At 36.0% G+C, this 13461-nt stretch overlaps 4 protein-coding genes across 4 annotated transcripts in view; 2 read left to right on the top strand and 2 right to left on the bottom strand.

Moving 5' to 3' along the window:
• Positions 1-858, bottom strand: part of LOC103511646 (histone-lysine N-methyltransferase, H3 lysine-79 specific-like) — a 10480-nt gene extending 9622 nt beyond the window's left edge. Inside the window, exon 1 of the mRNA XM_008476373.3 lies at positions 684-858. Within this exon, the coding sequence (XP_008474595.1) occupies positions 684-851 (168 nt within the window). The 5' untranslated portion in view covers positions 852-858. The remainder of the gene's footprint in view (positions 1-683) is intronic.
• Positions 859-2272: 1414 nt separating this feature from the next.
• Positions 2273-5708, top strand: LOC103511652 (putative 2-hydroxyacid dehydrogenase SERP1888). The gene is made up of 5 exons (XM_008476380.2): positions 2273-2351; positions 3042-3146; positions 3360-3437; positions 3863-3915; positions 5572-5708. The coding sequence occupies exons 1-5, from the start codon at positions 2290-2292 to the stop codon at positions 5706-5708; spliced, it is 435 nt and encodes a 144-aa protein (XP_008474602.1). The 5' UTR covers positions 2273-2289.
• On the top strand, positions 5647-6909 carry LOC103511645 (macrophage migration inhibitory factor homolog). The gene is made up of 2 exons (XM_008476372.3): positions 5647-6499; positions 6612-6909. The coding sequence occupies exon 1, from the start codon at positions 5772-5774 to the stop codon at positions 6132-6134; it is 363 nt and encodes a 120-aa protein (XP_008474594.1). The 5' UTR covers positions 5647-5771; the 3' UTR covers positions 6135-6499; positions 6612-6909.
• A 1063-nt stretch (positions 6910-7972) lies between these two features.
• LOC103511648 lies at positions 7973-12354 on the bottom strand. Its single transcript, XM_008476376.3, has 6 exons — positions 12345-12354; positions 11708-11986; positions 11188-11334; positions 10109-10220; positions 9434-9595; positions 7973-9208 (listed from the first exon to the last, which is right to left on the bottom strand). Exons 1-6 carry the CDS (start codon positions 12348-12350, stop codon positions 8469-8471), a joined length of 1446 nt encoding a protein of 481 aa, XP_008474598.1. The 5' UTR covers positions 12351-12354; the 3' UTR covers positions 7973-8468.
• Positions 12355-13461: the final 1107 nt, after the last annotated feature.

Consider the following 13461-nt stretch of genomic DNA (forward strand, 5'->3'; position numbering starts at 1 on the left):
AATGGTTGGAAGACCTCAAACTCTGTTTTGTTTTAATTTAGACCAAGTTAATAATACAGTCTTCTGGTAATTTAAACATTATCCCTTTCAAGATTGGGTCCCTGACTAGGTAAATTTAAAGTTGACTATAATATCCTTAATTTATTTTGTAAACGGTTTTAAATTATTTTCGGGAACACCCGTATATTTAGGGAGAAAATAGAACGTACCATATCTTCAGCCTGTTCATAATCTTCTTCGGTTTCGGGAGATTCGTTTCGCTCGCTCATTTGTGTGCTGCCCGCCTGAAACACCAACATTAATACTCATATTAGGCTGATATTTTCTCATTTTACACCAATATTGACTAATTTTACACCAAAATTTACTCATATTACACTGATATTTACTAATTTTACAACAATATTTACTCATATTACACTGATATTTACTCATTTTATACCAACATTTACTCATATTACACCAAGAACTAAACACATTTCTTTGGATTATACAAAAAAAAAAAAAAAAAAAAAAAAACATCGAGGGTGATATGTATATGGAATGGATTGGTATGTAGGACTGTAAGCTGTACATATGTGAAAACCTAAGTAGGTACCTACTACTACTACTTGAAGTTTAAAAGTTTTTTTTTCTTTCTCTTCTTTCTTTCTTTTTCCAACCCTGAAAACTGAAGACCTTACATCTGCCAACCGCAAGGCACTGTCCAAAGCTTTCCAACCGTCCTTGTTCTTCTTGAGTGCCAGCTTGGTTTGTTCTACCACTCTCAGGTTGTCCAATCGGCGCTCCTCTTCCAGTTTCTTCAACTCCCTCTCGTATTTCATCTTCTCCCGCTGAAGTTTGAGTCGCATTCTTTGCTCTTCCTGAAAAATGGAGGATTTCCACCATTGAAGGAACAAAGCGAGTTACAAATTTTTATTCTGCTGCTTTGTACTTATTTCGTATTTTTTTTTCCTTCTTCTTCTTCCTCTTCGTCTTCTTCTCCTTCTTCTTCTTCTCCTCCTTCTAAAAAAAAGGAATTTTAATTGTGTTAAGCATAAATGCTTGTCACAAATGTCGTTCCCTGCTTAATGCACTACGCTAAATTTTATGACACTTTCTATTACTACAGTATAGCGGAGCTATACTAGTAATGAAAGTATTGCAATCGGTCCAAATTTTCAAAATCGGGAAACACTTCGCGCCGGAAAAGAAAGATAAACGAATAGGTAGTTACATAGGTATTATTATTTTTTGCACGAATTGAGAAGTGCGATAAGTTTTAAAGAAATGACGGCCTTTGACGGCAATAAAACAATAATTTTTTGTAGGATAATGGAAAGTAAAAAAAAAACTGTGTTTCAAGGGAGGTTTTTTTTCTTTCGGAGGTGTTTCATTACTATGCGGAGCTTGGCAACACTGTAAAAAATACGCTTGTTCAAGATGAGAAAAATACGCTTTTGTTTTTGTAATCAGAGGATTGAGGAAAGTGAGATAGAGAAATTTTCTGGATTGTGATATGTGATAAATGAAAAAAAATTAGAGGCGTAGCCGCAAGAAAATTCATAGCGTAGTGGCAATGTAAATGATTCAACACACTCCTTAAAATTTAGAATTATCTATTGACTCTTTTTTGGGCAATTAAAAAATCTCAATCGACTTCTTTTGGCCACCCCCTGGGGGTAGAGCGACTTTTTTCTCGGCTTTCCGCAGCATCATGCCTACCTACAAGAAAAATACCTATATACTACTCAAGTAAGTAGGAACATTAGGTAACTTACTTCTAGTATGGAAATGGAAACCCTACGTAGAGATGGACTTCTTTTGGCCACCCCCTGGGGGTAGAGCGACTTTTTTCTCGGCTTTCCGCAGCATCATGCCTACAAGAAAAATACCTATATACTACTCAAGTAAGTAGGAACATTAGGTAACTTACTTCTAGTATGGAAATGGAAACCCTACGTAGATATATCTACCTAAGGTCGCTTCGGTCGATCATTTAAACATTCTTACCTGTTACTACCTACATAGGTACGATTAAAACTTATTTTACTTTATTAACATTTACAAGACTTTTCATTCCTCCAAGAAAGAACCAGTGAGAAAATCCATGAAAATGAAACCCAAACCCCTCAGGTACCCAATTTTTGTTGATGCGTTTCCATGGTGATTATCAGATTGGTACCAATTTTCCCAGCGAGAAATCGTCATCGTCCAAAACGAGCTTTTTCTATTACCTCTGTGGCAATGAAAAAAATGACCGGCGGCAAAATTCAAATTTTTAAATATAGGTACAACCCAAAACAAAACATGGACCGAACAAAAATTTGTGCATTTGTGTTTTTGCTGATAAGCTCATTAACTGATAAGGAGTAAGACGTTCTCTTTGATTAATAAAGCAATCGATTCAAAAAACTACCTAGATATTTGGGTATTGAATGAGTTTATTTCTTCTAAGATTAGGTAAAGGTAGTGTCTGTCCAAAGTTTCAAGGGCCTTGAATCTCACTTCCTTCTTCCTTTTGTGTTTTTGCTGATAAGCTCATTAACTGATAAGGAGTAAGACGTTCTCTTTGATTAATAAAGCAATTAATTCAAAAAACTACCTAGATATTTGGGTATTGACTGAATTGAATGAGTTTATTTCTTCTAAGATTAGGTAAAGGTAGTGTCTGTCCAAAGTTTCAAGGGCCTTGAATCTCACTTCCTTCTTCCTTGAACTTTGCCAACTTTTACTTGTATATCATTCTGGTGTTGGGTGTTTTCCTTATTAAACATAATACTGTAAATTTAATAATGCATGCATTTCCCAGTTTTTTCCTCTCGTAGACTAGTCCTATCATATATGCACACCTCACACAGGTTTAATTTTAAAATGCAATTTTATTTGACCTCACCCTGTAAGTTATAACATCATTGGTAGATGTTTGTTGAACAATAGTTAAGTCAGTTCTAGTCATTTTCAACATAATATTAATAACCATTATCTCACTTCCTAATTACTCTGCTCATAATGCAAAAAACTCTTGCTAAATCCACACTCAATTTTATGGTGTTGTTTAGAACCTGCTCTGCAACCGTTGCAACTAGGATGGCTTCATCTAAACCAAGTGTGTTCTTGACCAGAAATGATTACCCTGAGGAAGGAGTCAACCTTTTGAAAGAACAGTAAGTGATACATTTAACACATAGGTAGTTCTTAACACTACTTTAAGTAGGCACATGTATTTGAAATTAGAACTGCAACCTCCAGCCAAGTTGAGTGTAACTTTTCTCCTTTACTGTAGGTGAGACTCTGAAAATTTGGAACATCCAGCCCCCCAGTACATCACATCACTGAATTATTTCTTTCTTATTTTCACATTTTATTCTTGCTTTCAGTTTTGAGTTGGATACATGGAATTCCAGTGTAGGAATTAACAAAGAAGAACTGACATCTGCTTTAAAAGGAAAGTTTGGTGTCTTTTGTCAAGTTATAACATATTGGTAGATGTTTGTTGAACAATAGTTAAGTCAGTTCTAGTTCTAGTCATTTTCAACATAATATTAATAACCATTATCTCACTTCCTAATTACTCTGCTCATAATGCAAAAAACTCTTGCTAAATCATCGCTTTTTTTTTTGCCAGGGACAATAACGAGAACAATAACCAAAATTGGCAGAACTCGGAACTGCTGGCTTCTTCTGTCCTGTCCTCTCTTCGATTTCGGGATGAAAATAATCCGTTCTTATTTCCTTTCATTCCCCCTTCCGTTGTAAAGTTCCCTCTATCAAACCTCTTGAAATAAAAAATCCTTATAGGCAGTTACGTTCCCGTTTACAATAGTTATAGGTCAAAGCTATTTCACGAAACAATTCTGACTTCATATCCCATACTTCGCGCTGTCTTTTGTTCATTGAATGATAAAATTGATGCAGATGTATTGAAAAATGCATGTGAGTATAACTAACCACTACCACCTCATTGAGATAGTTTTAAAAAAGAAAATAGTTTTTTATTAATGTTAGAACACTTTAATAAATACAAATAAAAAAAAGTTTTTTATTATTAATAATGGCCATAATTTTTGCAGGCATCTTTTCATCTATATAAATAAAATTGTAGATTTGTCTGTACATTGCTTAGAATCGTGAAATTTTTAGTTATTCTTACTCCTTATGCATCCGTCTTTTGTTCATTGAATGATAAAATTGATGCAGATGTATTGAAAAATGCATGTGAGTATAACTAACCATTACCACCTCATTGAGATAGTTTTAAAAAAGAAAATAGTTTATTATTATTAATAATGGCCATAATTTTTGCAGGCATCTTTTCATGAGTATTAAATTGAAACCAGGCCAAGTGGGTGTCACATTAGACTTGCACACTGAATAATGAGTGGCTGACCTAAGGCTAGCCAACTAGTATTAAATTGAAACCAGGCCAAGTGGGTGTCACATTAGACTTGCACACTGAATAATGAGTGGCTGACCTAAGGCTAGCCAACTATCAGGTCTACAGCCAGTAAACCTGACAAGTACACCTAATCAGATCACCCAATTAGGTATACCTGACAGGTATGGCCAAAAAGGTCTGTCTGTCTGTCAGGTCTACCTGCTACCTGATATCTGATGAGCACACACACTGTCAGGTAGACCTGATCAGGTGTACCTGTCATGAGGTCTACCTGACCTTAGTAGTGCTGTGATACCCACAAAAGTTGAGAAGAGTCACCCAATTAGGTATACCTGACAGGTATGGCCAAAAAGGTCTGTCTGTCAGGTCTACCTGCTACCTGATATCTGATGAGCACATACACTGTCAGGTAGACCTGATCAGGTGTACCTGTCATGAGGTCTACCTGACCTTAGTAGTGCTGTGATACCCACAAAAGTTGAGAAGAATCTCTCTGCTTTACCACAAATAATTCATGATTTTGATTTGATTGATCACCAATCCATATCCATACCACGCTTGATGTTGATTTTTAGCCTATCCTTCCTTTATCATTACAATAGTAATAAAAAGGTATAAGGGACGGGCCACTGTATTTGCTTCGGTGTCGTCTGTTGGTCTGTTTGTCAGTCTGTCCCCATAGAAGGACTTATCCAAACCTGGTCGACCTATATATCAAATTAAAGGTCTTTTTATCAGGAACACGAAAGTCGTGGTGCAAATTTTGTCCAGAAAACCATAAAGTGCCTGGGTTGTATTCACAGTGGGTAAGATTGAAATTTGTGCGAACGCCGTGATATTATTTGAGTATGCAATGTGCAATAGAATAAATATTAGTGGAGATGTCGGATTTTCATGTTTCACTCTTGTGGTATGGGCGAACTCCGAATTTCGAACAATGTTATAATAGCTGTAGGATTGGTTTGATTTTAGTATTATTTGTTTCAGTATGCAATGGGCAATAGACAAAATATTTACCGCAAAGAATTCGATTTGATTATTGAAATTATCAAGAAAGTCTTCCTTATGCATTTTATGGTTCTAATTACTAGTTTTTTTTTTTTGAAATCTATGTAGTCTGTATGAACATAGGTACTTGAATTTTTCACCATGTCTGTGTCATGTAATTATATCAATTGAATATTCTATTTCAGCTGATCTGAAAGTGATAGCAACAATGTCCGTCGGTTTTGATCATTTAGATCTCAAAGAAATTAAAAATCGTAACATTTATGTGATAAGACTGATAAGAGAGCCAGCCGGTTCAGAACATTTCCAAGGGTATTTTTAATTAAATTCAAGTGGTTTTCCTCTTATTGTGTTTGGTGTTTCCTGTCAATACTGTACTGTAGACATGCCTGTGTTTCGCATTGAAACCAACATTCCCAAGGAGAAGATCCCTGCAAATTTTGGTAAAGAAACAGGAGCTCTAGTTGCCAAAACTCTTGGAAAACCAGAAAACTATGTTGCAGTGATAGTTGTCCCTGATGTCAACTTGGTATTTGGCGGTAGTGATGCACCTGCGGCCATAGCAAGTCTAATGAGCATTGGCAAACTGGGGACGGCAGAGAACAAGAAACATTCAGCAGTACTCTTTCCTCACATTGAGAAAACTCTGGGTATTCCCAAGGACAGAATGTACATCTCTTACATTGACTCTTCAACAGATGTTGTTGGATACAATGGCACAACCTTCCACGAAATTTTTGGAGGTTAAATAAATCAAAGGGAGAAGACTAGCATGCTTGAAGTTTTTATAACACACAGCAAGCAGCCATTGCATTTTTGTTGTTCTTGAACAATGCCCTTTGTTTATTATTATTATTATTTTTAAAGAAATTTAATCGAGGGAACTGTAATTGCTATTTATGATCCCAAAAATAAAGAGAGAAGGAAGACAGAATAGGAGAAAGCCAGCTGTTCCAAGATCAAACACTTGTTTAGGTTAAAGTTTGCCTAGGTGGGAATCAACATCACAACTTAGTACTTACAAAGCCTGGAATGCTTTCCTCCAAGGATTCTAATAAACATTTTGTATGATTATTGTGATAACCTAGATTCTTTGGTTATCTTCCTTTTCAGGTTCTCACAACTTAGTACTTACAAAGCAGGAATGCTTTCCTCCAAGGATTCTAATAAACATTTTGTATGATGATTGTGATAACCTAGATTCTTTGGTTATCTTCCTTTTCAGGTTCATGTTTGACAATACTTGAGTCAATTTTTTGCCATTGTACAAGTCATCAAACCTAGGCACACACTTCTTTCATATAATTATAAGACTTAGAACTGCACTCAATGATGATGTTACACATGGGCATACCAAACTGCCAAAATTACGTATCACACCAAATCCAAATTTTTTCAGTGCCCATTTACCCTAGCAATCCACTATATTTATTGAAATTATATTTTTGCATCTTTTTAAGGTCAAATTAAAATTATAAAATATATTGGCATACCTACCAAATAGTAGGTATTTGTTTAATCTATTCACTGTCTTTTTTTTTTAATCTTCTGGAAACAAGATACATGTCAAGTGGTATGGTAAAGATTTTGTTGGAAAGATAGATACTATGTTTTCACTTGACAAATTTAGCTAAAATAATAAAAATAGGTAGGTATACTAGGTACCTAAGTACTTTGTTTTATTTATTAAATGTAGGTCCTGTATTAAACAAAAGAGCAATGGAGTCAATAGTTCTGGAATTCAAAAATGTTTTAATAAAGGTAAAAATCACACAGTGAACATTTTAAAATACAATATAAAATTACAAAAAATATAGATCTAGAGAAAAAAATATCTAAAAAAAACCTCATTTATAATGGGTATAGTGAATATCTAAACTCAAAGCCATAGTGAGAAATTGAGAATTAGCCATCTGATTATCTGAACCCATATGTTGTCAGAATCAGTCTACCACTACAGTAGCTTTTTCTTGTGGATTATTAGGTAAGCCATCTGATTATCTGAACCCATATGTTGTCAGAATCAGTCTACCACTACAGTAGCTTTTTCTTGTGGATTATTAGGTAGTCAGAGAGTTTACAGAGTTTAAAAGATTAAAGAGATTAGAACCCTCCACAAAATAAACATGGGTACACCTACACCCCAACCTGAAAAAGTTCACCAGGTTGAACAAATGTAAGTCTACATAAGTAACTTGGCCTTCATTAGCCCGTCCTTCCTTTATTATTACAATAGTAATAAAAAGGTATAAGGGACGGACTATTGTATTCGCTTCGGTGTCGTCTGTCTGTCCCCATAGAAGGACTTATCCAAACCTGGTCGACCTATATATCAAATTAAAGGTCTTTTTTTTTTTACCGGGAACACGAAAATGGTGGTGCAAATTTTGTCCAGAGAACCATAAAGCCAAAAAAACTGGTTTTTGGGTTTTTTTTTTCACATTTTCTAACACAAATGAGCTCTGATCTCGAAATTTGTCGCGACGACCTGTGAACTCAAAGGAAGAAAGTTTTTGTTTTAGATAACACTTCAGTCGTTATTTCAAGACCGGTTTTAGCGTCACCTATGTTAAGCTACGCCGAGCAAGGCCAATAAATGGATGGGTGACTTAAAGGAATAAAGGGAGAACGGGCTCTAGTCTTGTTTTAGAACCTCACTTCATTCCTTCCAAGTATTTAGCTAACCACTTACAGTACTCGATTGTATTCATGGAGGTGAGTGCACTTCTAATTTAAGAATAGAAGCCAGGACCTCCAGTTTGCAGACCACTGTGCAGACTCATCTGTCACCTGGCCACCAAGGTTCCCCTACTAAACCTACTGCATACTAATGTATAGGTAGAAATTTGGTATCCATTACCTGCACAAACAGAAGAGAGACTTTTAGGCATGTGAATTGCAGCCCATTAACAGATGAGAGCATATCAATATTTTCTGCTTCACCGTATTGTGGGATTTCAACCCACTCTACTGGCCTCACAAGACAATATGTGAGTGACGTCCCAGATGATCATCCAACCAGCTTGACTTCAGTGATCCGTCTAGGACGGGTGCAATCAACATGGTACAGCCACTAAAGAGACTAGTACGACAGCTTTCGTCTTCTCACATAGATGAAATCTTCCATGTCTTGTCTCGAATTTCCACCAGTCCACCCTTCCGTCGAATTTTCATTTGCCAACAAATCCGTCATGTCTCTTAAAGGGAATTTTATTCTTGTGTTATCACTATTGCGCTTTGTGCGCGGGTTTCTCCTTGCGGTGCGAGATGAGAGGCAATTCTCACCATGAGAATCAAATGAGAAATGAGAACTACATGGGTTTCTGAAGCAAGAACTCACTTGTGAGTGTTGGCATAAGACTTGCGGTTGTTGCACAGCACTGTGCAATCCACATGATGGTGTAAGGCCCGTGCACGGAACATAGTGTGTGTGAGGCATAGTATGGGAAACAGACGGGTGGATATTTGCATTGGATGTTGTGTGAGTCGTGCTGGTTGATGTATGACTGGGTTGACTTGCACTACCAGTAGGAATGTCTGTCTGGTTTGAACTCTGCGCTCCACTAGTTGGTGTTTGTGTTTCATCAGTTGACCTCTGTGGTGCAGGGAGTGCTGTTGGGGATCTCACAGAGTCCTCTCCTTGAGTCAGACCCGGACGATGGTAGAAGTTCTCAAACTGTGAGCCCACTTCGAGGGAGCCTAGGTAGATAATCTTGAACCTCACACGACGCCCAGTGAGAATGATGAAGAATGTGATAAACATGATACCAAATATGAGCATAACTAATGGTGTGCCAAAGTAAATACCCCACACCATGTTACCTGTAGAAGAAACAATACATGTAATTAACGATGAGTGGTTAATTTTATTTGTCCACTTAAGTAATTATTAATTACAAATTATTACTGATTGAAACTCATTCTTCCATAATTAAAATCTTATTAACCAAGAAAAATAATAATAATAATAAAACTGATATTATTTATTGCATTTGTTACTAATGGTAGGTACTATACTGATTTAAAAAAAGAGTCACAAAAACTTACCAAATAGAATTCTAGTGATTTTTTGCATGGCCTCAGCCATGAGTATGGAAGGATGTATGATGAGCATAGTGATGGTTTCAGATAAGGCCTGGGTCGGGGGCACCATGATAAGAGGATCAATCTCAAGGCCCCTGTAGTACTCTGTGCACTCGTCAAGCGTGGCTGAAAGAAGAAGAAAAAATTGAAATAAGCTCGAATGTTTTTTACCTCAGAGGTAGTGGTTAACGCGTCGGACTTTGAATCTGGAGGTTAGTACTTGTATCTAGAGGTCAATAAAATTAACTGGCCTTAATTAAAAGGTGCATTAATTATTGGGGAATGATATTTGTGATGGACATAAGGTATGCTCAACACAATTGAAATTCTTTCTTGTTCTCAAAATTTCGTACAGAGATGTGATTCCAAGTTCTAGAAAATGGATTATTATAATTATAATGTAAGTACATAAGTAGGTATTACTAGTAGGTGTATTGAGAAAAATGATTTTAGACAAAATGAACTTTTTTGATAGGCAGTTTAGGCACTATGTCAAAGTTTTTCCTGTTCACCAATCTAACCACAACACTACTTAGGTTGCTATGTGTTACACTGTTACAGCTAGCTTGTTTTGATTAGGTATTAATTACACAAGAAACTGGAATGTCTGCTACCTACCTAGCTCCATGTTTTACTTACCTACATAGCCAAACAGGGCCTTGACAGATCCCCAAAACGAGTCATCTGGTGTACACCTGGACGCAAACTTTTCATACCGCATTCGTTTTACATGTTGATCCACTACTGCTTTCTACAATCAGACATCAGGATTTGAAAATATTAGAGCCTTTCACGGTCACTTACCAAGTGAGATACCAGCCTTAAATTATCAGCCTAGCAGCAGACACCTATTGGAAACACTACCATAACTAGCAAAAATTAAGTACTGATGGGAAGGAAAATAAATCTAATAATAATAATAATAATAATGTTTATTTCTTGTAACTTAAACAATGTCTTTCTTAATGTTCCTATATAAGTACACATTAGTACTTTTCAGGAATGATCTGCCAGCCTAGTTAGCTTGGAGGGTAGCACATCTGCCTTGTAAGCCCTAGATTGCTGGTTCAATCCCTACAAGGGGTGAACTTTGTCCTAATCAGAATAAATAAACAGATAAGGTTTGTTCTCTCAATAGCTTTCTCATATCCTGTCCTCTGTTTTTTTTTTTTTTTTTTTTTTTTTTTTTTATTTAAACCACCCCTTTTTGTGCACCTCCCTATCAAATTCGGTACGGGTGAATATTTTTATTGCTTTTAACACATTAAAATTAACTTTTTTAATGGGCAATTTTCGGCAATTACGGCGTGTTATTGGGGCCAGAAAGACCCCGAGTCAAGCTGCCGTCCAATTTTTTTAAAAATTTTATTGGATTTTTTTTTTTTTTTTTTTTTTTTTTTTTTTTAAATTTTTTTTTTTTTGCCCCCCCCCCCAATCCTTGGTTTTTTTTTTTGTTTTTTTTTTTTTTTTTTTTTTTTTTTTAATGATAAGACCCCTGTTATTACAGTTCCCCCTATTAAACTAAGAGGTTGTTGTTCAGAAAAAGAAAAGAAAAATTTAACTTACGTATAGGTATGATTAAACTTTGCTACTTTTTTTTCCAATTCAATGTACCTTATTCATAATGTTGGCTAGGACTAAACAAGTTCCAATATGCCAACAGCTGTTGGCATAATGGGTTTGATCAACTTTGGTGAGTTAAACAAAAATTGACTTACTTGATACATGAAGCACCAGTTCCACAAAAAGCCAGCAAAAAATACAGCAGCTAAGAACAATGACATCAGCACTCTCACATCTGCGCCAAAAATCATGGCCTTCAACAGGAATAATCCAAGTATAAGAGATGTCACCACAAGCATTGTCTAAAATAGAAACAATTGAGGTTTTTTTTTCTTTTCTTTAGGAAAGAGGTAGAAAAAGAGAGATTTTGAACCCTAAGAATCATTTACTTCCTCTTCCTATTTGACAAAAAACACTAATACTTAGATATGTAGGTACTTGTGTACAGGCCTGTATCCAGCGTTTTACCGAGGGTTGGGGCAAGAGTCCAAACAGTGATGTATAAAAGGAGCAAAAACCTGAGCCCCCCTAAATATGGCCCAGCTTGTGTGGACTTGAAAATTACCTAATATAAATAAACAAGTGGTCCAAAGCGCAATTCTTACACATACTAATCAAAACTACTAACATTTCATGTTGATTAATTGCTTTTCTCTTCAAACTAATATGCCTTACCTCTTTATTCATACAGCTCATGATTATGTTAAATATTATTTGGACCCATCTCTCTTTACTCTCCATCAATGTACTGCCAGGGACACCATCATCTTGAAGCTTAGAAGAGCCCAGCTTGTAAGTTTTTGCACTAAATACACGATCCAACACAACAAGAGTTGATAAAAAATTGTTGTACGTAGGATGTTCTAAGTATGTATTGATGGTTTTCAAGTCTACATCATTCAATGTCATCATGAGTGGTACAGATTTGATGTCACCCCTTGGAAGCTCAAAATTCTGCAATAAACAACATTAAATTAAGCTTTTTTTTTCTCAAATAATAATGTACTATCATCAAGCCTGCTATAAAATACACCAAAACTCAACAATCCCCATCCAGATCTGAATCTACAACAACTGTTCCTTCCTGCAAGTACTGATTTCTGTTGTCACCCACATCATTTTTCAAATGATAAATAGTGGGCACAAAATCCTTTACCTAACCCTAACAAGAAATGAACCAGTATTTTTTTTTTTTTTTCTTTTCATTTGTGGTAGAGGAAGTTACACTTTCCTAATTCAGGTACCTACCAGGCAAGTGCCCTGACCGCTACACTATTGAGACAGAATAGGTTCACACTTCAACCAAACTTACCTTCATTCCTTGCTAGAAACATCCAGTTTTCTCAACAACCACTTTCATTTTATTCATAATATTTCGTGTCATTGAATCATCCTCATTTTCCAAATGATTCAACTGTGTACACACTGAAAGTTGATGTTTGCAATGTTCCAAGCTTGAAACATCTACTGACACATCTGATCTAGACCCTGAAGAAGGCTTATGGACAACTATCAAATCTGGATCCAGCCATGCAGTACTGCTGTTGGCTAGCAGTGAAATCCACATAGTAACCTGTGAAAGATAAACTTGATTTGTAAATAAGTCAAGCTTGTGTTCTTGGACTGTCAGGGAACTTGACTATTACGATATTCCCCCCTTAACATCCATTGTATTGAAGGGTTGTTCAAATTTGAACTTAAGAAGAGAAAAAAGTCCTTTACACACACTGGATGTATTACCCACCCCCTCAGGCAGAATATGAGAGGCCCGTGAATGAAGGCAAATTTATCAATAAATTGATGTAATGTTCTTACCAGCAGTTACTTGAAATCCTACCATCTTGATGTTTTCCTAAGGATTCTGTAGGTCTAGGGCTCTAAGAAGAGGATTGAAATCTATTTTAAGGTAGGTAGGTAACGTATTCTTTTTCAAACACATTGGAGTGGTTTCTGTCAAAAAATTTAAAGAGAAACTTTTCTTCCCTTTTTTCTGTTCACCAACTTTTAAATTATTTTCACACAAAAAAACGAAATGAAAGAATGAAGGAAATTTCAACATTTTCAAAAAGTAGCAACAAAGAAAAGGCGTATTTTTTTAAGCAGCGTAATTTTCTAAATTTAAAAAAATCATTTTGGTTTCGCGGGCTTGCCACAAAGAATCTAGGTGAACATCACGCGCGCGCGCGCGCACGACTTTCTATTACACTACAGAAACTAGAAAACAAAAAAGCTATAAAAGTAAAAAAAAAAAAGAAAAATCGTGATCCCACATTAAGGGGGAGGTCGATTTAACACACTTAGGTATGTTTATGAATGAGTATACTAGGCAAAGGGTTACAAAAATTTTGGTATACAACGTGCATACGTAACAGGACACTGGACCATATACGGGGGGCCGCCCCGGCCCCCCTCGACCTCATTTTGTTCTC

Source organism: Diaphorina citri, unplaced genomic scaffold (assembly GCF_000475195.1).
Source record: "Diaphorina citri unplaced genomic scaffold, Diaci psyllid genome assembly version 1.1 scaffold736, whole genome shotgun sequence".
Taxonomy (NCBI): domain Eukaryota; kingdom Metazoa; phylum Arthropoda; class Insecta; order Hemiptera; family Psyllidae; genus Diaphorina; species Diaphorina citri.

Coding starts and splice junctions, on each gene's coding strand:
- LOC103511652 (XM_008476380.2), top strand. CDS start 2,290: ATGGACCGAACAAAAATTTGTGCATTTGTGTTTTTGCTGATAAGCTCA. Junction 3,147..3,359: donor GTCAACCTTTTGAAAGAACA/GTAAGTGATACA, acceptor TCTTGCTTTCAG/TTTTGAGTTGGATACATGGA. Junction 3,438..3,862: donor GCTTTAAAAGGAAAGTTTGG/TGTCTTTTGTCA, acceptor CATACTTCGCGC/TGTCTTTTGTTCATTGAATG.
- LOC103511648 (XM_008476376.3), bottom strand. Junction 9,596..10,108: donor GGCCCTGTTTGGCTATGTAG/GTAAGTAAAACA, acceptor TTCTTCTTTCAG/CCACGCTTGACGAGTGCACA. Junction 9,209..9,433: donor AATCACTAGAATTCTATTTG/GTAAGTTTTTGT, acceptor TTTCTTCTACAG/GTAACATGGTGTGGGGTATT.
- LOC103511645 (XM_008476372.3), top strand. CDS start 5,772: ATGCCTGTGTTTCGCATTGAAACCAACATTCCCAAGGAGAAGATCCCT.